We start from the raw sequence: 27446 nt of genomic DNA, 5'->3' as shown, positions 1-27446 counted from the left end.
ACTGTTTGCGCGGCTCCTTCCGTCGGAGGTTTGAGTACTCCCTCGGGCATGGGGGTGTATGTTGTCCGTAGAATAAGCTAGTTTAAATTAGAGTTAGTAGTGTCCGAGCCTAGGGACCGATGTCCTCAGCAGTTTGGTCCCATAGGAACCTGCCACAAATTTCCAAATTCCAGCCCTGTAACAACTATGCCATTCTGTAACTCATTCACTCTTTAATTACATAGTAAATAGTCCACTCTATTTGCGTATCTTTTGTGTACCGCTTTAATCGATATTACCTGTATATTATTAATATAAGAACACATCTGCAGCTAGCAAGATTCACTTAAATATATTATCTGTACTTGTCAATATTTATTTTGTAATACAATGCATCTCAGGCCAAAGATGATGATGTAGCAAAGTCTTATATCTATTGTATACATATTCTTTGTATTTACATGCAGGGTTTACATTTTGTGGATAAGTTTGAAACCAAGTGCAGCCAAATACTGTGCATATTTGTGTGTACAACTGATAATGTACATTATGGCAATGGATTTGCTGTGCGTATCACGATGAACTGCACTGTAAGTGCCCAAAACGTAACATATTTACTTTTCATAAACGTTTTGTTACCAGCAACTAAATTTCCCTCATTTTTCCCAGTTCAATCACCAGAGCGTCTAGCTTCACTTGGTACACTGCATAGTGTTCCTGTAACGCCTCCATCTGATGATGAGCCTGCAGTGATTCGAAAACTAGTTGATGGTAAAATAACTGTATCTGAAGCCCAAAAAGCCGGCCGAAGTGGCCGCGCGGTTCTGGCGCTGCAGTCTGGAACCGCGAGACCGCTACGGTCGCAGGTTCGAATCCTGCCTCGGGCATGGATGTGTGTGATGTCCTTAGGTTAGTTAGGTTTAACTAGTTCTAAGTTCTAGGGGACTAATGACCTCAGCAGTTGAGTCCCATAGTGCTCAGAGCCATTTGAACCATTTTGAAGCCCAAAAAGAGTGACTGGTTGCAACTTTATACCCAGATAAATCGCAAAGTTCAGCACTTATTCCATCAGTAAGGGAGTAAGACAAGGGGACTCCCATCTGCAACTCTCTCCAACCCACCCTGTAAGCAGCTATTAGAAAACTCCATATAGCTAGTTATATATTTTGTGTGTAAATGACAAAGAATCATTAAGCGAATCGGCGATCATTATCACTAGTCACTGTAATTGTTCGTCTTGATCGCTATTGCATCTTTATTTATTTTTTAAAATACACCTTGACGCGTTTCGGCCACAGCCATCAGAATCTGTCAGATAAATAGAACAAATGACAAGTAATATTCCTACAATAATTATACAATAATATATAAAAATAAAATGAAGACGCAACACGTTTAAAATAATGGCTCTAAGCACTATGGGACTTAACATCTGAGGTCATCAGTCCCCTAGACTTAGAACTACTTAAACCTAACTAACCTAAGGACATCACACACATGCATGCCCGAGGCAGGATTCGAACCTGCGACCGTAGCAGCAGCGCGATTCCGGGCTGAAGCGCCTAGAACCGCTCGGCCACGACGGCCGGCTCAACACGTTTAAAAAATCGATATATTCTCAACTTACGAAAATAAAAAAAGTGGCCGAGATACAACTTTACGTAGCTTCTGGCCTCGTTTAACGTTATAGCTGTACGTTAAAATGAATAAAATAATTTAGGGTATTAAACCGCATCATTATAAAAAGTAAAGCAACTAAACTGCCGACTTTTGCGGTACACTTCAGGGCCGTTGTAGTTGGAGACACAAACGATGGCGGTTGAGTTTAAATGCGTTCTTTCGACCTACGTCACACATTCTACGACAGCCAATGAGCGTTCAGAAGTGTTCTGAACGCTCTCCTGTGAATGTCATATCCATTGCGAGCGCTGAACGTGATCGTAGCGAGTTATGTAGTGAGTTTTTATTCCATTTGTTATGGTGGTTGTAAGTGATAAATTCCACATAAGCAAGTAAGAGACATAATTTGCAGGATACATGCCGTCATGAAATGCGAAGCACATGTGTGCGCGTACTGCTACTGTTGCTTGGAACTGCCATCATTTATGGATCGGACTATAACTGCCCTGGGGGGAGGACCATAGCAAGTCAGTCGGGACATAGGCAGTTTAGTTGCTTCATTGTTATATAATGACGCGGCCAAACAAACATTTTTGTTAAATTTAGAATAACACCGGCCAGTCAAGCATACGAACTTGTGTATGTTAAAATGTTTTATCAACACAGTTGTCCATTTTAATTTACGTAAATTTGAATTTTTAACGTGACAAGTCCTATTCATTATGTAATAGATATTTTTTTATGTAAAAAGTTTTGCTCAGCTTGTAGATGTTATTTTGAATTTGGCACCATGCTTACTTTGTATTTAACATTGACGATTGCTAATGCCTTTAACGCCACCTAGTGGCCACAGAGTGTTATGTAAGACAGGCTGCCTCACTGAACAGCACTAGCGTGGCCGTGTAACTGACGAGATACAGTGTACCGAGTTTTTTTTAAAATGTGGTGTGTCTTCATTTTGTTTTTATGCAATTTATTATTGTAATCAATGTGAAAATATTACTTCTCATTGGTACTGTTTATCTGACAGACTCTGATCATAATGACTTTGTCCGAAACACGTGAAGGTATATTTAAAAAAAATAAAGCTATAGTAGCGATCAAAGCGGACAGTTAGATTGTCTAGTTATATAGGCACAAAATCTACTCAGATATGCGCATATGCCGATGACATAGTAATTATTAGCAGAAGAGGAGGCTCCTTAGAGAGAACAGTGAGTGACCTGCAGGAAGTCACACAACCTAGAGGCCTTACTATCACTGAAATGAAGTACATTATCTTCACCAGGAAGGAAAATAACAACCTGAATAAGTGAATAAAACGTTCTCGGTTTTCCAGCCGCGTTAATTCGAATAAAATTCTCGAGCTTTCGATGGCCATCTCCGAGGCTTTTATTCGAATTGACGCGGCTGGAAAGCCGAGAACGTTTTATTCATGTATGCCGCTGCGAAAGACTCCGAGGGAACCTGAATAAATTATCAGCGGCAGGCTTAAATTTTGAACATGTACAGAACTTTGACTATCTGAGATCTTTTATTAACAGCACATATTCGATTAAAAGCATGCATCACGTGCGGTAATAGACGCTTCCACCCATTTTAGAAATTACTTTTACTCGGGGATATTAAACAGACGTATAATAACTGCGGATGTACAAGGTTGTAATCCGGACAGTCGTTAGCCTACTTATGTGGTACGTGAACATTAACATTTACTGGTTAGCATTAGCTCATAATATTTGAATGACAGCATGCTGCGGGAGAGCTGTAATAATGGTATGTGACTATCTAGAACAAACGGTGTGTTGGACCGCCTTACATACAGAGATGACATTGTAATATCAATAAAAAGTATGAGGGCTATTCGGAAAGTAAGGTCCGATTTGTCACGAAATGGGAACCACAGTGAAAATCATAAATATTTTACTTGCAACAGTAGCTACAGCTTCCATCTACTTCTGTACATAGTCGCCGCTCTGGCTGACGGTGAGATGTTTGTTGTAGCGTTGTACCAGTTTTCCGATGCCCTCGTCATAGAAGACAGTCGCCTGTGTTTTCTGCAGTTCTCTACGCTGGTCTGCAACCTGTGTGCGCCAAAATGTTGTCTTCATAGTCAGCGGTTAATGTAAGCAGAGATGGTATTCAGAGGGAGCCAAGTCCGGGCTGTGTGGTGGGTGATCAAACACTTTCCGTTGAAAACGCTGCCCCTACAGTGTGCGGCCGACAATTGTCATGAAGGAGAAAATAGATAACGGTTACGTTGTGTGGGCTGCATGAAATCGTGCGAAATCTCTCACAGGCACTCACACTTGGCGAGAGAGACTTGGCTCTGAGCACTATGGGACGCAACATCTTAGGTCATAAGTCCCCTAGAACTTAGAACTACTTAAACCTAACTAACCTAAGGACATCACACACACCCATGCCCGAGGCAGGATTCGAACCTGCGACCGTAGTAGTCCCGCGGTTCCGGACTGCAGCGCCAGAACCGCTAGACCACCGCGGCCGGCGAGAGAGACTATTTTCTAGGCGTCTTTACGTGCAGGCTGTGCACTAAAAACTGAAAAGAGCTACGTGACGCGATCGACGGGCGTACTAGAAACATTATCCAACACATCTCTGCAAAGCTTCAGCGAAATTTAATAGTGGTATCTATTTCGCGATCGATCGGACCTTACTTTACGAATAGCCCTCATAGTAGAATAGCCTATGTTACTCATGTTCTTTGGATAGATGTTGGAGTGAAAAAAAAAGGGGGAGCTGTGGGTGTGAAACCACCAAAGCAATGGATAAACGATATGGAAGAGAATGTATAAATTCTTAGGGTTAGTGTATGAGGAAGAACCACAATGGAAAGGACAGGAAGGAAGAAAAGTTATTGAAGAGGCTCAGACACACACACACACACACACACACACACACACACACACACACACACACACACTGTTGCAATGTTGTGAGTAGAAGTTGGATCGTATGATCAGCAGTTTCCTGCTGTCCTGTCTGTCACTAGGTAGCAAAATTAAGGAGAGAGTTTCACAACCGAACGTATATCTACGCATCACAGCGGCCTGTTCCGGTGCTAAATTATAGATTAACAGGTAGCCGTGTAAAAAAACCGCGCAATTTAACGAAAAATAGGCCGATTTCTGCCTCATTTTTCAGTTTTACGTACTAACAGTGGACATCCAGGAGAACTTTGCGTCCTGTAATATGAGTTGGGTTCCTGGAATTTACCTGGGAATTCCACGTTTCTTGATGTTAGCTTCGTGGAACATAGCAAGGAAAGAATATATCTTCTCAGGCTGTGTAGGAGATACGATGATGTCAGTGTTTTGAAATTGTATGTGTGAATGCTCATGTTGACTGATAATACTGGAAATAGTTTGATACTGCGCTGTATCCTGATGATACAATAACCTAATGGTATTGTACTGATTACAATACGTAGCGTAAGTACCGAGAGATGTGGCACCGTTGTAAGATATTGGACTCCTATTGCGGTAGTGGGCGGTTCAAAGCCCCGTCCTGCCATCCAGATTTAATTTTGTACGTCATTTCTCTAAATTTCTTAAAGGAAGACTACGGTCGCGAAAGTGTGCTTGCTTGCTGTAACATTTTTCTTGGAGGGCGTGGAGCTCACTTTACTCTCTGATGATGAAGTGCTTATCACTTGATAATAAAAAGCTTATTAAAAGGTCCTCGTAACAACAACAACGACGACGACAAATGACTACAGTCTTTGTATTTACCTCTTCGGAAGTCAGATTCGTAGTACACATGTATATTTATTTATTTTTAATTCATCGTTTTAGCGACACGTGGCCCAATACTACTCCAGGAAAGTGTAGTGTCAATGTCTATGTAAACCGCGTGTACCTGAATTCGTTGTTTATTGTGTTCGCTGATTTTCCGTTCATTCCTTGTTTCATAATTTGAGGTGCACGTTGTTTCTTTGGAAGCAGAATTGATGACTCACGTTTCCGCAATGTGGCGCTACATTCATAGAATATTTTCCCGCGAGATCGCTGATGAAACGTTGTTTTTGCTGCTGGCATCACCACAGCCCTAACAGTGTTGCCGAAAATTCTCTAAAATAAAGATGCAAAAATTTCACTTCCGTATGCAACATTTCCCTAACATGTCTAGTAGCTAGTAACGTTGTAGCTGTAACTAAATTGGGAACCGTACTGAATTAGAGTGTCTTCATTTTTCAAGAAAAGTTCTGATGTGCATCAAATGAAACTGAAATGCTCTCACCGTGAAGATGCAGATTGTAAATAGAAAACCAAAAATTGCACGGAGCAAGGGAGAATGACGCGGACGAGACGAGGTTCTCGAGGCTATATATAAAGTGGTTCCACGAATTTCCTACGTGAATCATTGCTTGTGTTCCCGTGCTGTTGGTGTGCTTATTTACGCTCTGGAGCTGGTTCTTTCTGCCCTTCGTTGCAGACGTCATAAGAGCTTGCTGGCGATTGATATGGTTGGTGGCTTACAGCGTTGATGGTACAGAAGTAACCTCCGCTTGCGGAGTGCAGGTGAAGATGGCTGGAGTTTCTACGTCTTCAAGGAGGCTCAACCCACTCACGCAAAGATCTTTCTCGTCGCACATAAACGTTACAATGAGAGCCCCTCCATAGGTTGTAGGAATGAGGACGGAATGTTATTCTAGTGTATTCGTCTGAAAGAGTATGCGTTTAACAAGTTTCTTGTTGTGACGAGTTTACATGCCACAATGTAGTGGATCCCCTTGAACCCAAACGCTTTGCACGCATATTTAAAAAGGTATCTCCAATGTGTAGTGGTAATTTTCCTTTAAACGTCGTGATAACTTGATTGTTTTTGCTTCCAATTAGTATAAATTGAAATTTTCAGTCGGATTGTTTAGAATGTGTGAATGTTATGCGTGTTGATATTCACTATCGTATGAAGCGCGCAGTTGATGTGGAATTTTTCGGAAAATTTACAAAGATTGTGCCAGCTCCTTATTCGCACGAAGTAATCAATGCTATCGAGAGGGGATCTCAAATTGATTCCCCATTTCTAGATTTACAGAAGGCTTTTCACATCGTTGCTCACAAGGAACTTTAATCAAATTGGAGTAGTCCGACTGGATTCATGATTTCCTGCCAGAAAGGTCACAGTACTTAGTAATCGACGGAAAATCATCGAATAAAACAGAAGTGATATCCGCCGTTTCCCAAGGAAATGTTTTAGGCCCTCTGCATTTCCTGATCTGTATCAATAATTTAGGAGACAGTCTGAGCAGCCCTCTTAGATAGTTTGCAGATGATACTGTCATTTGCTGTCTAGTAAAGTCATCCGAAGATAAAAACCAATTACAAAATGACTCAGACACCATATCTGTATGGTGCGAAAAGTGACAGTTGTTTCTCAAAATGGAAAAATGTCAGCCGCCTGAGTACATAAATAAATCATTTAAATTTCGGTTACACGATAAATCACACAAATTTATGGGCTGTAATTTCGACTAAATACCTACGAATCACAATTACGTACAACTGAAATTGGAACGATCACGTACATAATGTTGTGGATCAAGCGGACCAAAGATTACGTTTCATTAGGAGAACGCGCAGAAGATACAACAGGTCTGCTAAAGAGACTGCCTACACTACGCTTGTTCGTCCTCTGCTGTTGACGGGGGACATCGAAAAGTTCAAAACAGGGCTGCTCGTTTTGTTTTACCGCGAAATAAGGTTGAGTATCACGGATATGATAAGCAAGTTCGGATGACAATCATTAAAATAAAGGCGTTTTTCGTTGTGGCAGGATCTTCTCATGAAATTTCAATCGCCAGCTTTCTCATCTGAAGGTGAAATTATTTTACTGTCGACAACGTACTTATCCAGTAATGATCAACAAAATAAAATAAGAGAAATCACGGCTCGTACAGAAAGACTGAAGTGTTCATTTCCCCCACGCGTTGTTAGAGAGTTGAACAGTAGAGAAGTAGTCTGAAGGTGGTTCGAAGAACCCTCTGCCAGGCACTTAAGTGTGAGTTGCAGAATAGTAGATGTATGAACAAACAAGAACGTGATTAACACTAAAGTAGGCGCTACATGATGCAACTTACACTCCTAGCTTGGTTTTTATATTATTGATAAAAACTTCGTTTCAGTAGTTCTCTCAGCGACAGAATCTCCGTTTTCAGACCGACTGATTGAAATATTATGAGTAAACAGGCGTCGATGTTTTTGAATCAGTCCGTGCGTAGCGTGCAGCTACACTCCTGGCTTTTAGGAGATTTCCCAAGTGGCCAGAGGGGCGTGTTTGTTTCTTGTTGTCCATGTACTCTTTTGTGTCAACTGTGTACTTTACCTCTGCCGCTTTGTTCCTAATTGGGGAATGTTGGCAGTGCCCAAGAAACAAAGGATGAATGTTGCTCTATGAGAAAAAACCACAAATTTTTATTTCAATTTTATTTCTATTCCGTTTTTATTCACCAATGTGGTATTCCTCAAAATGAAAAAAATCTGTCACCGTCTGCGACACTTCAAGAGCAACAGTGGTATTGCATAACAGGTGTTATGAAGAGATTTCAAAAGCCACTACTAGTTTTAGAAGCTCAGTTACATTACTAGTTTTAGAAGCTCAGTTACGCCATACTTTATCCGCAGTGCTCTTTCGCTCTACGAAATACACTACTGGCCATTAAAATTGCTACACCACGAAGATGACGTGCTACAGAGGCGAAATTTAACCGACAGGAAGAAGATGCTGTGATATGCAAATGATTAGCTTTTCAGAGCATTCACACAAGGTTGGCGCCGGTGGCGACACCTACAACGTGCTGACGTGAGGAAAGTTTCCAACCGATTTCTCATACACAAACAGCAGTTGACCGGCGTTGCCTGGTGAAACGTTGTTGTGATGCCTCGTGTAAGGAGGAGAAATGCGTACAATCACGTTTCCGACTTTGATAAAGGTCAGTTTGTAGCCTATCGCGACGTGTAAGGAGGAGAAATGCGTACAATCACGTTTCCGACTTTGATAAAGGTCAGTTTGTAGCCTATCGCGACTGCGGTTTATCGTATCGCGACGTTGCTGCTCGCGTTGGTTGAGATCCAATGACTGTTAGCAGAATATGGAATCAGCGGGTTCAGGCGCGTAATACGGAACGCCGTGCTGGATCCCAACGGCCTCGTATCACTAGCAGTCGAGATGACAGGCATCTTATCCGCATGGCTGTAACGGATCGTGCAGCCACGTCTCGATCCCTGAATCAACAGATGGGGACGTTTGCAAGACAACAACCATCTGCACGAACAGTTCGACGACGTTTGCAGCAGCATGGACTATCAGCTCGGAGACCATGGCTGCGGTTACTCTTGACGCTGCATCACAGACAGGAGCGCCTGCGATGATGTACTCAACGACGAACCTGGGTGCACGAATGGCAAGACGCTGCATCACAGACAGGAGCGCCTGCGATGATGTACTCAACGACGAACCTGGGTGCACGAATGCCAAAACGTAATTTTTTTCGGATGAATACAGGTTCTGTTTACAGCATCATGATGGTCGCATCCGTGTTTGGCGACATCGCGATGAACGCACATTGGAAGCGTGTATTCATCATCGCCATACTGGCGTATCATCCAGCGTGATGGTATGGGGTGCCATTGGTTACACGTCTCGGTCACCTCTTGTTCGCATTGACGGCACATTGAACAGTGGACGTTAAATTTCAGATGTGTTACGACCCTTGGCTCTACCCTTGATTCGATCCCTGCGAAACCCTACATTTCAGCAGAATAATGCACGACCGCATATTGCAGGTCGTGTACGGGCCTTTCTGGATACAGAAAATGTTCGACTGCTGCCCTGGCCGGCACATTCTCCAGACCTCTCACCAACTGAAAACGTCTGGTCAATGGTGGCCGAGGAACTGGCTCGTCACAATACGCCAGTCAGTACCCTTGATGAACTGTGGTATCGTGTTGAAGCTGCATGGGCAGCTGTACCTGTACACGTCATCCAAGCTCTGTTTGACTCAATACCCAGGCGTATCAAGACCATTATTACGGCCAGAGGAGGTTGTTCTGGGTACTGATTTCTCAGGATCTATGCACCCAAATTGCGTGAAAAAGTGACCACATGTCAGTTCTAGTATAATATATTTGTCCATGAATACCCATTTATCATCAACATTTCTTCTTGGCGTAGCAATTTTAATGGCCAGTAGTGTACGAGACCCCGCTAAACATTAAGCAATCGTGGTGGAATACCTGCCTTGGTTCGCAGAACGTTTGCCCGGTGATGAAGTTTTGAACTGTTAGCGACGGACTTCTCGGTAGCTAACGCCTTCTTGATAGTCGCCGACAGCCTAAAGTGTCCAGTTTACATGGTGTAGTCGACGCTGCTGATTCGCTAGCTGCTCGCTCAAATGAGCTGTCGTAGTTGCTCTTTCGCTCTTTTTGGTGTTACCTTTCGCAAATTGGTGTTATCAGTCATTTTGTACACCGTATGGGGCTCCCAGCTTGAATTTGAAAAAAAGAGTCTTTTAGGCAGAGAATGGAGAGGAGAGAATTGTATGAAATTTCAGAGAGATTACTGAAAAGTTCTTATCAGTAAGTCATTACTCTACCGCCGCAAACGGATTGTCGATTGCGGAAAATTTGAATACGTGATGTGAGACTTAAATCCTGTTGGTACAACGGGATACAAGATGCGAACCGAGGCATACAGTTCTGACTGACCGTTTACATTTGACAGCAGTTTGCTTCCAGTTCGATGCCGTTCATTGGATCTTTTTTACGAAACTACTGCAAAGCCCCGTATGCGCTAATGACAGGATGCCGGAACTCCTATTCTATTGCCATACAAGTAGCTTATCCACAAGTGTTGTGTGTTCACCAAGCAACGACGGAATATTTCATTAATGCGAGAAGCTACTTCTGCTGTCGTAAAGACTGAGAGCAAAACTTCTTCATGAGAGAATAGTATTATGACTGTAGGAAAGTGACAGATCTATAGCCTGTATAAAGTCTTGTCGAAATAGCGTTTATCATATTTTTATAATTTTTCTCTTAAGTTCGAAAAGGGTGAGATTTGGGACGAGGAGGCAGGGGGCTGGTGGTGTCATACTCATTGCCTTTTCTGTAAGTTTGAAAGTTTCTGGCTGAAGGGGGAAAGAAAACTCCCATATGACTACAAAACTGTGTCGGTCGAAGTGCGTAAATTCAAATGTTACACAATTTTTATACAGTTTGCGGGCGGCGATTAGGCATTAACGATTGCGTATAAAAACCTTCAAATGCATGGAAATCGACCTGTAACTTGTTCGTTCTAAAAGCATCGGAAAACCTTGCGAACAAATTTTCAATTAGTGCGTAATGCACTCGTATCTCGAAGTGACTTAAAACTGTTTTTTCTTTCTTTTTTTTCCTTGCACCAGTTGCGATTCTTTTTGCCTCCGACTTTGTGACGCAGTGTGCTGTGCTGCGCGAAATGAACATGACATTTGGATGACGACGACGTCGGCTGTTACTCCTCTGTTTATCTGTGGAAGACTTCATATGCGCCGCTTCGTCTTCCACGAGGCAGAACGAAACGATCTTAGCCTTCATTGAAGTACGTCGATGGGTCCATCTCAGAAGATTAAAAGAAACGTAGGTATGCGTTGGACGCCGTTACTTATGGCAAAAGGACAGGCAACGAGTTCTACTCGCAGAGGACGGCTGTGAAAATCGTACCTGCGTTTGGCTCGTCGTCTGTGTAGGAAGCGCTTTGTATGAAAGAAAAGTATCTGTATTATAGGAAAAAATAAGATTTAAACATGTGAGCGGGCAATCGCCGTACATTTTTCTGTTTCGTCTGGAAAAAAAGCCATTGATAGAAATTAGAACAAAGAGGAATCTGAATTTCTCACGCATATGATCAGCAAGGCATTACGGGAAATATGGCCACACAAATGAAAAAAATTACATATTCAAGGTCGCATTATGATTGAGAAGACAAAGTTTCTTTACCCACCCATGAAACTCCGCGTTGTAATTATTACATTCTTTTGGTAGTATCTTTTCGTGTATGTTGTTAAATTATAGAGAGAAAAAGAAAAAAGCTCGGACATGTTTACGAACATGTTAACTTGCTTCAACTGCGTCGTATTTTTGCTCATCTCCGTTTCAATGACAAACTCAAGCGAACCGGAGAAGGGATAATCACTGTTTGTTAGCCCTCGCTTTGATTCTGGTCTCTAACACGCCTTTCTTTCCTTCGTGGAGTGTTGCATACTTTTCTGGAACAAGGGGCACACTAGACCTAATGCCTCGGGAGATCGTACCACTCTCCTTCTGGCCTGTTTCAACGGATCTCCCTTTCTCTTCTGCACAGCAGATGTTTCCGGCTACGATATTTACAACACACAGCGCAAGATGGCAGTCGCCGTATAGCACCTCCGGCTGGAACGTAAGGTAGTGTGGATGGTTTGTTTGCTTCTAGAGGTGTCTGCGAGGAAGAAGCAGCACTCAAAAGTTCCGTAACCGTAAAGAGATACTTGCATTTCGTAAATACTATGGAGAAAATCCGAAGCTACAACGTTATAACCAGGTTGAGAGTGACTCTTGGATATCTTCCCCACATCTACCGGTGCTAATACTTGTTGGTTTACTTGACGCCCACTCTAGATAAAAGGTAAGAACCACAAAACTAATGAAAAATATCAAAGAAGAAGGGAAAATACCATGTCAAGAAAGTAAATACCCATCTAGAATAAAATTCTCAATAACAACGAGACAAAACTTGAAAAAAGCAAAATTAGGAGGCAGCAATATGTTGTTTCAAATGAGAGTTTGATATCTCTAATTAAAGAAGAATGCAGGTGAAGGGTTTAGCCGTCGTTTGTATATTTGTTCTCTTAACTACGCCATCCTGTTTTACGTTGAGATTAGTCAAAAAGAAGGAAAAAGTTGGAATTCGGGGTTCTAAAAGACGTATGCCGTTAGAGCGGAAGGAGGGCTGGGGTTCGTAGAAATATTTAAAAGAGGCGAAATTTTGTTTTATAATGAAACGAATATTCCCAGAACAGTTACAGTGATCATCGATATTCAGCATTTTGTGTAGCTATGTACTACAGTTCTTAATTCTGTGCATTTACTTTCATTAAATGAAAAGTGCGCGTCCTTCGTCCATAAGACGTTTGACAGCTAGTACGCAATATTTGTCGGTCGTACCAGTCAGTACATGATCAGCAGTAGGTTCTGAATGGCAATTGTGCTACGAGTCTCTGCAAAAAGTAACTATATTGGCAAGAAATCTGTTCATTACTTAAGATAGTCATACGTCTCTCATATCATACTGTAAAAATAGCAGAATGATGCTGTTAGCTTTCCGAATAATTGATTTTCTATTTATTATCGGTTACCGAGTTGTTTTGTTCTATATATGATAGCATTCATGTTAAACTACAGGTGCCACGTTGAATGAAACGTGATATGGATGTCGTCACACGTATCCTTGTTTTAACACGTAGAGAAAGAAAAGCTCGACTTCTGTTAATGAACAGTTCTCACGAGATGTTTGAACCAGCTCGGAAGAGATCGCACTACAAGAAATTTTTAAAAATCATTAAATTTTGATTCTCAGTTGATATTGGCTATAAACGGTACTTGATCTTCGACTGTCATATTCAAAACAAAACAAAATACATGGAAAGAGCGAACGTTTGCTCTTGCGAAGCGTAATCTAGCCTCAATTGCGTTTAAGCTCTATGCCACGGCAATTATTTAATATCCAGTGTATTGACTATGACAAGATTATTGTTTTGAAAATGGCTTTTTTGCTGGAGATATGAAGTGAAGGATCTCGGAAAAAGATTGTTCTTGCCCAAATGTGATTTACAATTTCGTAGCTTTCGACATTTATCGTTTTCCATGGATCCCTTGGAGAGGAGTCTCTGGGATGTGGAAAGTGTCAAAGTGTTTTTTTAACTGAGGTACATGGATATTATACAATTCTAATGCAGACAGAGTTATGAGCTAAAATTCTTGTGAAGATATTCATCGATGGAGTAGAACGAGTTGGCCCCAACAGGATGTTCTTTAATTCACTCTGAAACCGTTCTTTATCACTTTATCACATTTCTTAGAACCGGCTATAAGAATTAAAGTACAACCTACTAAACCTTACGGGGATGACCTGTCAGACTCGTAGTCTGTGAAAGGGAGGGCAGGGTAACGTGCAGTGCTGCGCGAGACGTAATAACAGCTTCCGAGCAGGGTCAGCGGGCGAAGGGCTCTGTTGAATGCCCCCCAGTGGATTTCGGGAGCGATGCAACTCGTCGTTCGCGATTATTGCATAATCCGACGGGGAGATTCTGCGAGAGGGGTCCTGCCTGGCGGCTTATCTGGCGGACAGCAAACTGACATTTGTGGCGGCAGCCGCGGCGGCTGTCTATTTGTGTAGCTGTGACGGCGCTGGCCGTCCACTAGCTGGCGTCACGTGTCCAGCCGGTGAGCCGGTTCGCTGCCGGGGAGCAGTCTGGCCGCACAGCTGCGTCGCATACGCCGTGCCCGTTCTCTCACAAACGAGACCGACCGGAATACTTGCTCCTTCCAGCGAGGACACTCCACCCTACCTCCTCCTCGACCACTGTACGGGCGATAAGAACGGAAGAAGTAAGCTACGCCTGTCGCACTTAGTGCTGGTGGAAGGGGAAGAGTCACGTGCTATGCTCCTCGCGCTGACCAGTTCTCGAATTTCTGTAATGTGCGTCGGGGAGGACACTTTTCATTGCGCTGTAGAGTAAGGTTTCTCCCCTTTCCATTGACACATCGAAGTTGTGTAGGGCAATAGTACAAGCTGTTAGTAGTCGTAACTCCTGCGAAATAATCCTGTATAGGACGCGAAAGTGCTCTTTTTTTCTGCCAGCCACCTGACTGTGTCTTCAGTCTCTACAGGACCGATAAATTCAGTTTTTCTCAAAAATTAGGAGTCGTTCTTCGGGTGTTAGCAAATACAATTTTAATTAAAAACGTGACCTTTCACGTTGCCTCTCTTTAATGCATTTGAAGTCTCATTAGTCATTCATGATCTGGATCTCACACGCTTAACTAATCGTGGGTCACATTTCAAGTTTTCGCAGAAACGAACGAAAGAAAAACTATTTCGGTACAAATCACTTGACTGCCTCTTGAAATATTCGCCTTCAAAATGTGTACACTTCTACACTCATTCGCACCAATTCTGGAAACATAACCTATGTGATCCGAAGTGTCCGGACACCACCATGAGATGTGGAACTGAAGGTTAGATGTAGCGAAAGGCGGAGTCACCAGTATAAAAGGAGACGGGTAGTGTTGTGTCTTCATTAGTCAAGCTCCCACAAGTTGCCTGTCGGTGATGTGGCTGCGAAGTGGAAACGCCAGGCAGACCTCATGTATTGACGAACAGCGATCGTCGAGCAACGAGCTAGCTTTTGAAAATCTCACGAAATCAGCGGGAATAACTCGTGAGTTTCGAGGTGCTGCCAGCACTCTAGATAGGACAATGGCTGTGTTGCTATTTTTAGGGAATTAAATGGTTCAAATGGCTCCACTAGGGGACTTAACATCTGAGGTAATCAGTCCCCTAGACTTAGAACTACTTAAACCTAACTAATCTAAGGACATCACACACATCCATGCCCGAGGTAGGATTAGAACCTTGGCCGTAGCAGCAGCGCGGTTCCGGACTGAAGCGCCTAGAACCGCTCCGCCGCAGCGGCCGGGTAGGGAATTAAAAAAATAAATAGTGCATAGTTGTTGAACAGCTCCTCTTCAGACACACATTTCTGTACCCATTGATAAGGGACTCTTGAACTGGGGTAAAGAGCGACCCCACTGGACAGTGGATGACTTAAAACGATTGATTTGAATTGATGAATTACACTGTATCCTTGGCAATCCGGTGGAAGGGTTTGGTTTTGGCGAATGCCTTGGACAAGTTACCTGCCATCATGTGTCGTGCCAACAGCGAAGTATGGAGGGAATAATGTTTACGATGTGGGGGTGTTTCTCGTGGTTGGGGTGTGGTCGCCTTACGCGCTTACGTAAGCTCTAAATGCAGAAGCTTATGAACACAGTGTATACTGTGTGTAGTAGAGGAACATTTCGGAGACGAAGATCGTATCAGCATGACAGTATTTTCTGTCATAAAGCAGCATTTTCGAGGCAATGGTCTGTGGACAGTAAGATTCCTGAAATGGATTGGCCAACCCAGAATCTCGACCTGAATCCGGTGGAACACTTTCGGAATGAGTTAGGATGTCGACTTAGCCCACGACGTTACTAACTCTTCTGGTGTCGGCTCTTAAGGAAGAACGGGCTGCCATCTCTCCACAGACATTCAGACACCTCACTGAAAGAGTCCCCATCAGAGGTCAAACCATCATAAGGGAGAAGGATAGAATCATCACACATTAATGTCCACTAATAGGTTAAAAAATGGTTCAAATGACGCTAAGCAGTAGGGGATTCAACATCTGAGGTCATCAGTCCCCTAGACTTAGAACTACTTTAACCTAACTAACCTAAGGACATCACACACATCCATGCCCGAGGCAGGATTCGAACCTGCGACCGTTGCAGCAGCGCGGTTCCGGACTGAAGCGCCTAGAACCGCTCGGCCACAGCGGCCGGCCACTAATAAGTGTCCGGATACTTTCGATTGGATAGTGTACATGCCATTTGTTTATTCTTTTCTTGTTTAGACCCAAGCTCCACAGCAATCGTCACATTTTAATGTAACACGACCGATATAGCGTCACACTAAAGGCGTTATACGCTGTTAAGTGTGTAACTGACGAATGGTACAGGAATACTGAGAGACGTATATGCCAACATGAAGCTATGCTTTAAAATCAGATATGTAGAGTAACGGAGCTGTATTTCTATTGCCTGGTAACCCATAATGCATGGTGGCGTAGATAATATGCTATGAACGACATGCTATTCTAGGTAGGTAATGCCTGCCAATTTGTTTTTCACCGTTTTATTTAACCGATTGATTTGGCACTGAGCTTTAGTCTTTTAACTCATATTCAGGAGTAGCGGATTTCGAATTTTCGCACTGCCACTCTCTTCTTTCTTTCTTGCAGATTTTGGCAGGGTAGTTCTCGTCCAGTCAGCAGCGACTTCATTTAGATTGAACTGTCTCAGCATGTTGGTGGTGGTGGTTAGTGTTTAACGTCCCGTCGACAACGAGGTCATTAGAGACGGAGCGCTAGCTCGGTTTAGGGAAGGATTGGGAAGGAAATCGGCCGTGCCCTTTCAAAGGAACCATCCCGGCATTTGCCTGAAACGATTTAGGGAAATCACGGAAAACCTAAATCAGGATGGCCGGAGACGGGATTGAACCGTCGTCCTCCCGAATGCGAGTCCAGTGCGCTAACCACTGCGCCACCTCGCTCGGTTCAGCATGTTGGTATTTACCTTTAGTCAGCGGGAAATCCAAAGAAATCTCGTATATCAGCGCCATTGGATCGGTACTCGGACTCGGCTCCTCTCGAATGCCGTTCTAGAGTCGTAATTACAACTCATTGCTCGTTAGCGCACAGAGAACACATTGCTGTCAGTCGCCAGCGCACGACGCCTCTACCTGTAGCGCGGTCTTGAACGGACGCATCGATCGTCCGAAATCAGACGGTCGTCACTCAGAAATCTGCTTCAGCGCAACACTACTAGGTATCAGTGATATCGATGTACCCATGCCTTTTCCTGTCTATGAATGAACCTTCTCAACTAATTACCGAAGAACAAACATTTTAACGTTGAATAATTTGGTGTGATGGACCTCTTAGATTTGTTGTTTGAGAGCTACCCATTCATCTATCAGGTCATGCCGTTCCACTCGATTTAAAATACCCGTCCTATGTCGCTTATCTACCAATACGTTAGCGACACGTGTTGCGCCCGAAAGCTCAAAATCTTTCTTTTTGCAAAACAGCAGATAACGCTTCTGTTCTGGCTCGGTCTTCAGCTAAATACTTATCGATTAACATTGCGCAGAAAATGCGCACCCGGCATCTTCGCCAGTATTCCCTCTTCCTCTTGGTTAAAGTTGTGTTTTGGACCGGGACTCGAGCCTAGGGTATTTTCATCCAGGAGTGCTAGTCCTGCAGGGCATGCGGGACAACTTCCTTAAAGTCTGGTACGTGGAGTTGGTTACAGGCGGAAGTAAAACTGTGAAGGCACGTCGTGAGTCGTGCTTAGTTCACTCGGTAGAGCACCTCACGGCGAAAGGCAAACTTCCAGTTTCGAGTCCCGGTCCGGCACACAATTTTAATATGCCAGGGAGTTTCAAATCGGCGCACACTCCGACAGATTCTGTACTCGGAACGTTATAACGAAATTAAATTGAAGGGAAAAAAAGTTGAGGGTGCGACTGTCAAATTAGCGTCCCATCGGCGAGTATGGACAATCCAGAGAACTTACCAAAAAGAGTAGATAAGCTACTTAGGCAGCAGTTTGTCTAAGCAAGAAAAGACGAAGTTTTGTGTCTCAACAAAGGCGGGAGTCAAGCGGTTTTCCAGCAAGATAGTTGATTTGGTGGATGAGTACTTGCTGCCTAAGAAACAAAATTAAATATTGTAGCTGAAGCTGCTTAAATAACAGAATCTAGAGTAGAAACCCATCATTGTCAATGAAATAGATCTCTTTGTCATTGGCTTAGGATTAATGAATGTTTATGGAAATACAAGAAAAGAAATGGTCGTACATGTTAGATCGTCGTCGTCGTCGTCGTCGTCGTCGTCGTCATCATCATCATTAATATATCCCACGTCGTTCCATCTAAGTCGATGTGTCAGGGAACGAAGCTTGTCCACCAATTACGGTCCTTTTAAACTTCACTCTCTCTTCGAAGCTGTCCTCTCTGCCCAATGTCAGATTTCACCATAACCTAGTATCTGAGTCTTGATCGTCCTCTTCGTCTTTTAACCCTGAGTTTCAAATCACGCAGTTGTTTTTGGTAGTCTGTTAGCACCCGTGTGTCGCGTATGTCCATCCCCTCTCACATATATCATAAGACAATCTTGGTCAAAGTTACCCAGCATATAACACTTGAATTGACGATTCGGAGGTCTGCTGCTTTTCATGAAAAAGTGCCTGCATTGAAAGAAGCTTATACAAAGAAAGCCTCCCGGCGACCTCTTAGTATTTATCGCCGATTACCGCTCTACCCAGAGATTCCGCAGTAGTAACTAGATGAATTTTCCGCAGCTAGTAAATCGTGCTAGCCGATATAATTTAGGAGACTGGTGTAAAACCTCTGGCATATTGTTCAAAATTGAAACCTAGAAGTTCGAAGGAGTTATTTTCCAGACGATAACAATTATCTCGCAAGAGCGGCAGCCGTTCAGTGCCCATGTTCTTATTTCCCAGCGGAGGGGGTCAAATACTCCGTAGATTTTCCCTTTGACCTGCTAATCTTTCTTGGCAGTCCACTGTGGCTAGTTTCCAAAAATAAAATGACCTTGTCATGAAAGCTATACTGGTGACACCGCTGTCGCCATCGTCTGGTACGTTTCAGTTTTCAGCCGGTGCCTGAGTCAAAGCTCGACCTTTGAAGGAATTCACCATCCACTTCGTCAGGAGCTGACAGACTGCTGGGACGGACGCGTCTGTTACCCAGCAGTGGACTGGTTTGCTATTTGCTGGTCATCTGTGATATGCTCAAATGCCGGAAGTGGGCAGTGAAAGCAGCGTAACCCACACTTGCTCCCACCTGGCAGATTTAAGAAGAACGATGAGTGTCACAGCACTACCACTTCCGTGTGAAATAAAATTTTCCACGCTTCGTTTCTACCGCCCAGCTTCTGGTTTCACTAACATCATAGCCACTGCCTCTTAAATTTACGAGTGCATATCCGATTTTAATTTTTTTTTTTTTTTTTTTTTTTTAAATACTGAGGCCCAGTAAGTCGAAGTACAAGAAGTTTTCCGCATTTGACTTTTCCAATTTTCTAAACGTATTATAATGTATATGTTTAGTACAGACTAGGATACGCCTGTTCAGCACAATTTTCGTCACTTTCTCTTAAACACGCAAAATAACCCAACACGAGGCAGCCTTTTAGTGAACACAGCATCTCTTTAATTTTCTGTGGTACAATTTGTACCTACGTATACATTTTATTCCCTCTGAGGACAGTATACTGAACATATTACATCAGTATTTACATCATTTTCAGACTAATAATTATGTATCACATGTTTTTATGTTGCTTAGTACCTCCAAGTACATGTGACAAGAGCAAGGCATTAATGCTTAATTTCCCCTTGGGCAGCAGGACAGATGACGAAACACGGACTGAATGCAAAACGGTTAGTCTAATGTGAAAGACATAGTCTAACGTGAAAGACATAGTCCACTTAGTGGTGTGGTTACAACCATGCAGAAAACATCAGGTAGTAAATTTGTGATGTGTTTGCGGGAAGACTGTTCGATGCAGAGAAAAAACAACTGTCACACTGATGTGTGTACATATTAAGATACCACATATAAAAATATCAGCACTTATACCCATTATACCCTTATATTCTTCAGCGGTGGGATGGTTTGCTATTTATTGGTCATCTAGATTATGCACAGGTGGGGGAAATGGGCAGCGAAAGAGGTGTAACCCCCTCTTTCCCCCACCACTAGCGACCTGAGACAGATTTAAGGGGTGGAAGGAGAATGTCTAAAACGTCACCTATTCCCAGCTGGCTTCCAGGGACAACAAAAATTTGTTTTTCGGTGTTTCATGTAATTATTGAATGGATTCAAAAATTTAAAATGCTGTCATAATCTACTCATTAAGAAAGATAATTTTACATTAAAGATGTAACACAGTAAGTCAAGCATTAAATTAAGAAACTGAATACATGTCTTGAAGTAGCCTAATTCACGCCATACAAATTACACAGATTGTATACATCCAGTATTTGAGAGTGAGAGGACTTAGCAACTTCTGTCAAAACACACACTTTCAAACACCCTTGAAACTTTTGCTTGTCGACACCCCCCCCTCCCCCCCCCCCACACACACACACAAAATAATGAAAGTAAAAATTTTTATCACTTACGATATTTTCACTGTTCATGTAGCAAAACTTCAGCATAATGCTTGACTTTTTAATTTATTATTTCTTTATTACTAACTGTTTTACAGTAGAATTTTCAGACAGTATCTAAATGTGCCACTGAATGTAACTGCAAAATTGTATCATTGTACAATCCAGTATCCGCCCACATAGCTGAGTGGTCAGTGCGACAAAATGTCATGCAAAGGGGCGTGCGTTCAATTCCTGGCCGGGTCAGAGATTTTCTCCATTCGTGGACTGGGTGTTGTGTTGTCTCTGTCATCATCATCTCGTTCCCATCGACATGCAAGCCGCCAAAATGGCATCAACTCAAAAGACTTGCACTAGGCGACAGGCTTACCCGACTGGAGGCCCTAGCGACACGACATTTCCATTTGTACAATCCAGTTCAGGCAGTATGGTGTCATAAACATAGGTTTTGGCTTGTTCATTAGTCTATCAGTTGAATAGTCCAAAACTAATAAAACTGACCCAATTATAGTCTCGGTCTTCAGCCATAAAGATTTTATGTGATTAACATCAAGTAGTCCTTATCATAAGGTTTGAATCCTGCAACTGTGGTTCCAAGAGAATGATGTTTAAGCGTACTTGCAGCTCTAGTCATCAAATTCACCAGATACCAACCTAGTCGGACACATTGGAATGTCATTGAGTGACAGCTTAAAGCTCACTAACCACCTCCTCATTTTCTAAGAAAATTATGTGACTGTACACAGACTTCAAATGCCATCTATCTCTTGACTATATGCCAAAGAGTTGTAGAATAGGGCCCAGAGGATCTGAACATTATTGTGTAGGGTGGCCACAGTATTACATAACACCACTGTGTTGCCTGTGCATAAGTTTTATAGAGTCTTACAAAAGGAAAATAAAATGAAGTTGCGATGTTGACTGAAAAAAATATTTTTGCAGGTTTAGTGAGCAATGCAGTGACCTGTTTCAATAGGATATGGGACAAATTCTCTGGTCTCTTGTGAGACCAAGAAAGACTACCAGATTAGGATTTTTTTTTTTATGTTTAGCATTGTGTATCATTATTTTCTTTTTCAACATTTGAAATATTTGTCCATTGAGATAACAGTTTTACAAAGAAGTTGTGAATGGAAAGGACTTATTGTGTAAAATCCAAACTATAATATTTTTAACATGTTGAATTCCTGCTATTTATATGGGAAAATTGTGTCTTGTTTCAGGTATTGCCGGACTCTTTACTGTCTTCTCCAGTTTTGTATTCAGCACAAGCGTCATCAATGTTCTTCACAGTGATATATCTGATCTCAAGTAAGTTATCATGATTTAGATATCTGGTACAGAGTCTGTAGGTGCTCTTACAAGATGGTCAAGTGCTGGACCTGTAACCAGAAGTTTTAGCCATCAAATCCTGTTCTAACCAGCCTGCTTTCAGTATTTCATGGTTTTCATATCTCAAGCTGAACTTGGACAGTTCCTTCAATAAAGTTATGATAAATATTTCTTTCTTAACCTCATTTAACTTGAATTACAAGATTGTTAGTGCTTGATGCTGATACTGCTGTTATTCAAAATACAAAAAAGCACCTTACAGGTTCACTGCTAACTGGCAGTACATGAGATGATGCTCAGGTCTTTCATTGTCTCCTTTTTCTTGATTTTTTTTTTTTTTTTTGTGATTGAGCTTTGATTAAAACGTGTATTCCATTTGAAGTTATTGAAACAATAGATTAAATGTTTGGGGTAAAGATTCTGAATTTTTGTTTTGTTTTACTGAGCATGATCTGTTTGGTCTGTTACTGTGGCAGATTTGCTTGGAGATTTCAAGCAGCCTTAAGCTATCCTCTTACCTTGCATGTTTAAAACAATAGCTGCTATTCAGTACTTTGCTGTTTTTTCTGTTTGCTTCTGTTGATGGTGATTGTTGTTTGTTGTGGTTATTGTGCATGCACTGCTTCTATATGATCTATATCCATAATTTTTTAGTGCTGTCTTTTACTGTTTTTTTTTAACTACTGTACTTCAAATGTTTTTGTACGTTCATGGTTTCTCTGTGTAAGTGAGAATAAAAGTTGGTGGTAACAAGTCTTTTTCAGATGCAAGTCCTGAGTATGAATGTTTTACTTGTGTAAATGCCACTTTATTCTGAGATTGCTGTATGTACATTGAGGCATTTACCAAGATGACTGGTAGTCCTAACAGTGCCTATTGTGTCAATTTTCTTATCAGTAAAGATAATAGGAACTGACAAGATCAACAAGTTATCCATATTAAAAGTTCCTTTTGCACAAGGGGAAACAAAAAGAAGTAACTCTTGTGTTCTTTACTTCGGATAAAGAATGAAGATAAAGAAGAATTAAGACATTTTGATTTCATGTGTCCTACTTTCAGTGCATACGACAGCATTGTAATATTAATTGGACCCTTAATGGAGTTCTGAAAAACTCATACAGTATGTAGTGTGCGTCCAAACTAAATTTATGGGGATTACCTCAAAAGTGTACTTCCAGTTATCTGTAACATGTCTGAAAGAAAGTTAAAAGTAAAGCTGTCATCAACCTGAAGGTTTGTTTGACCATCACAGTGCTTTACTAGTTTAATGTGTATTACAAAAAGCTGTGCAACTCTACCTTGAATCCAAACTCTTTGGAAATTTATTTCCATGTTTTACTATTGACTGTGGCCACAGTTCTTTAATCATAACAAAAGAAGTATAGAAGTATTGGACAGTAGGTTCTGCCAATGCAAAATACTCATTGACTGCCACTATCACTAGTTCATTTGATGAAAATTTCTTCCCAGCAAGCCAAGCTTTCAAGTTAGGGAACAGCAAGAAGTCAATGGGGGCTAAGTGTGGTGAATAGGGAGTATGGGGAACCAATTTAAAGCCTAATTCATTCACTTTTGCCATTATTATCGCTCATGTGTTGGATGGTGTATTATTTTTGTGAAAGAGCACTTTTTTGCATGCCAACCTTGGTCTTTTTTCAGCCAGTTCAAGTTTCAAACGATCTAACAATGAAGCATAATAGGGCCAAGTTACGGTTCAGCCTTTCTACAAGTAATTTATGGGGGTTGTTCCTTGGGAAACCCAAAAATTGTGGCCATCACCTTACCAACTGACAAAATGGTCTTTTCCTACTTCGGTGCACATTCAGCAGCCTTTGTCCATTGTTTCGACTGCCATTTTAATTGGTGTAGTGATGGAACTAGTAAGTGCAGGAAATGTTGTAGATTGTGATTAAACATCGCCAGGCATTATGTTGAAATGTCATGCTAGATCCATGTTTTATTGACTGTGAGCAATCATGGCATCCACCTCACGCATACCTTCTTCATAGCCAATTCTCCATGCAGGATATAATACTCTCACTCAATTGAGATGCGTACAGTCTTAACCAATCTCTCAAATATTTGTTCAGTGGCCATGCATTACCAGTTCTTGGATTTTGCCAGTGGTTTCCTTTGTGGTGACATCAATTGCACGAATGGAGCATGGTTTGTCTTTGGTACTCATCCACCCAAGTTTAAATTCATAAATCCAAAAATAAATGCTCTTCAATGGTGGTGCAGAGTCCACATGAACTTCATCCAGTTCTGTTTTGATTTGCGTAGCAGTCCAACCCATCAAATGAAAATGTTTAATCACAGCAATAAACTTTTTTTTTTTCAATCGCAGTCAACACGCTGCCCGATTCAGATGACTGACAAAAATGAACTGTATGTTGTACATTGTTGAAATTCTTTGTATGATCCTTGGAGTAATCAAGCTTACCAACCTTAAAGGCGGAATAAAAATGTCCTATTCTTTCTTGGAAATTTACCACACTCATCAAGCCACTCTCATAATTCCCATTTGAAGAATTTACTTTTACCCATAGCATCAAGGGAAGGTTCACTTTTTTTATATGAGTCACATGAATCTTCTGTTTTATGTACAAATGTTTGCAACACCATAACAGAACTCTGTCTTAAATACTGTTTCCTTGTCGCATTTGTCTAACAATATGCACTGCTTTTCTTCCTAGGTTATTACAGTATCTTTTCCAGCTTTTGTTCTCCAGTTGTTCGTTTCCTGTTTCTGTTTTCCACATGGTTTTATCATTCATGGTTCCTTTCAACTCCTCTAGAACTGCACCTATTAGTAGTGTTAAGTCTTAATCCCTTGTGAATGTAGCAGACCAGAAGTATGGGTGTCTTTCAGTTCTTTGGTCATCCTTGCCTCATTCTGTATTTTTATGTGTATCCCTTTTCCCTCAGTCTGTGGAAACTGTACATGTGTGACACACTTATTTGCCTTCTCCTTAAATGCTATCATAAACCTGCAAACTATGTGAGTATATCTACTTCAACGTACAATTTTTTATACTTCTTTTGTTTTCTTCCCTGTTGTTACATGAAATTCACTGACATTTTTATTGTGCACTTCCAATACATTATTTATAGTTGTGAATATGGTTGACTTTGCACATGTAGCACTATGACAGAGTCTAAACACTGCCAGGACATCTTAAAAACAGACTAGTGTTAGAAAGTTGAATTATATGAATCAGTTTTCTCTTTCATTTAACTTCAAGTCAAAAACTTCAAAAATCTCTAATTTTTTCTTTGCAGAGATGCATTATTTTTCTTTCTATTACTGATCGATCTATCAAAAGCAAGTGCCCTGGCACAGTTAGCACTTAGTGCTAGCAATACAGAAGAAGTGAGACGTAACATTGCTCGGGGGATGGCAACTCTGGGACCTGCTCTCACGCTGGACACGCTTGTTGAGGCGCTTGTCATTGGTGTTGGGACTCTCTCAGGTAATGTATCACAAGTACACAGTAAAGCTTCAAAATACATATGCTGCAGTTTTGTCAATTTGATCAGATGAATATGTGTAGTAAATAGTTTAATAATATTGTAGAAGATATAGCACTAAAATTCTGGCTCTGAGTAATTGTGAACTGCATATAATGAAACAGTCAATTTATTCACAATTTCAGTGCTAATTAAGTGCACCTTTGTCAAAAATGAAGACAACCCATAGTGCACAAATTATTGTATGTGTATAGCATGCTTCAGATTCAATATTCCACATCCTAAGTAATAAAATACGTATCTTTACAGTAGTTAGAAACAAAGTTAGCATGTTAATTCCTCCGAATGGCATTTACGTTTTAGCAGTTCTTAGGAAAAACATAACAGACTGGAAATGAATGATTTCAACAAAGAACAAAATTTTACTACTGTCATGTGCGTTTGGAATTATAATTAAATGTGTTTTTTGCAAAATCTCATGTTTTAAATCAATTTTATTAAGGACATTTCTTAAAGACAAATTACTATTGCAGGTGTTCGTAGATTGGAGGTCCTGTGCTGTTTTGCTTGCATGTCTGTCATTGTTAATTACATTGTCTTCATGACATTCTATCCAGCATGCCTTTCTCTTATCTTAGAGGTAAGTAGACTCATTGCCAGTTGAAGTAATTTCTAGAATATTGAATTTCATATACTTGTGAACTGCAAGTCTCAGAACCTGACCTTAAATCTGTATTTTAGGAAAAAGCATTATTTTTTTGAAAGGGACATTTCCTTGGTAGTTGTTACATTCAGTGAATATATTGTAATCTGGAATAGGATTATTCACAGACTGTTCATTTCTTAGAGGAATAAGAATGAAATTTTTAATTTTTTTTTTACTTTTACTTTTGCCATTATTTAACTTAATTTTTTATTTCTGAAATGTTTCCCTGTTTTGACCTCTTTACTTACTTTATATGTTGTGGCAATATTTAATTCATCATCCTGCCAACAGTTATCACGAGCTGGTAAGCACGGCAGGCCTGCTTGGCAGGAACGCTCAGCTATAGTGCGCCATGTGCTCCAGGAGGAAAAACCAAATCCAGTGGTGCAGAGAGTCAAGGTGATCATGTCTGCAGGTCTTGTGCTGGTTCATGCACATAGGTATGTACAGCTTATTCAGCATTATAGATATGTTAAGATATTATCTTGGGACACCAGACTTTTCAGACGATATGTGGTGTAGACAAAGAATTTATTGCTTTAAACGAAGTATCACTATATGGTCAAACATAATGCTTCACTTTATTTCTTCACATTATTTGTCCCAAAAGGTTTGAAAGCCTCAGTTTATGTCACCGTGTTTCTTGATATCATCAGAGTATGCAGTAACATATCACTGACGTAAAATTCTATCGTAGGAAAATTCAGCTAACCAACTGGTAAATTACAAGAACAAATACTAACATTCGGAAGCTGAATTTTCAGGTTATGCAAATGGAAATGTAAAGATATAAATGTGAAACTGTATCATTTCTCTTGATCTACAATATATTTTGCATTTTTCAGTTACGTAGCATAGGAACCTTTTTTAAACATTTCATGTCACATATCTTTCTCATAGGTCACAAATAGCAACGTATTCCATATATTCATTCACAGCTTTGTTACCATAACAGATGAGTTGAGGTGAAGGCTGGCCAGTCTTTGAAGCAACCTGTTTCCTTCTTTTAATGGCTTTTGAAATTATTCTTGAGTGATGAAATAGCTATTTGTGGTCCCAAGGTATTAGTCCTTGACTGCTGCTTCACATTCTCTTCCCTTTTGTGCTGCATATAGTGTTACACAATGCATGCTTTGTCCTGTAAACTGGACAGCAGTGTGTTATTTGTTTTTATAGTGTCCCAAATGTGTTTTTAATAGGATAAAATTTTGAGTTCATGTCACTGTTTCATGAAACATTTTCGTAGCATTCCTAAGAGTCGAATGTAATTTTAAAAC

The 27446-nt window shown here is 41.2% G+C and overlaps 1 protein-coding gene and 1 non-coding gene across 5 annotated transcripts in view; one reads left to right on the top strand and one right to left on the bottom strand.

Annotated features, from left to right (window-relative positions):
• Positions 1-27446, top strand: part of LOC126262594 (3-hydroxy-3-methylglutaryl-coenzyme A reductase) — a 436833-nt gene that overhangs the window by 378640 nt on the left and 30747 nt on the right. For all 4 annotated transcript variants that reach the window (XM_049959331.1, XM_049959334.1, XM_049959335.1 and 1 more), the window contains 4 exons: positions 21884-21971; positions 25275-25465; positions 25997-26103; positions 26461-26609. In XM_049959331.1, coding sequence (XP_049815288.1) covers positions 21884-21971; positions 25275-25465; positions 25997-26103; positions 26461-26609 — 535 coding nt within the window. The remainder of the gene's footprint in view (positions 1-21883; positions 21972-25274; positions 25466-25996; positions 26104-26460; positions 26610-27446) is intronic.
• On the bottom strand, positions 16941-17013 carry Trnaa-cgc (transfer RNA alanine (anticodon CGC)). Its single transcript has one exon. It is a non-coding gene; the product is annotated as a tRNA-Ala (tRNA).

Source organism: Schistocerca nitens, chromosome 6 (genome assembly GCF_023898315.1).
Source record: "Schistocerca nitens isolate TAMUIC-IGC-003100 chromosome 6, iqSchNite1.1, whole genome shotgun sequence".
NCBI classification, from domain to species: domain Eukaryota; kingdom Metazoa; phylum Arthropoda; class Insecta; order Orthoptera; family Acrididae; genus Schistocerca; species Schistocerca nitens.
Note: the sequence above shows the minus strand (reverse complement) of the source record. Positions and strands in the feature narration are given on the sequence as shown.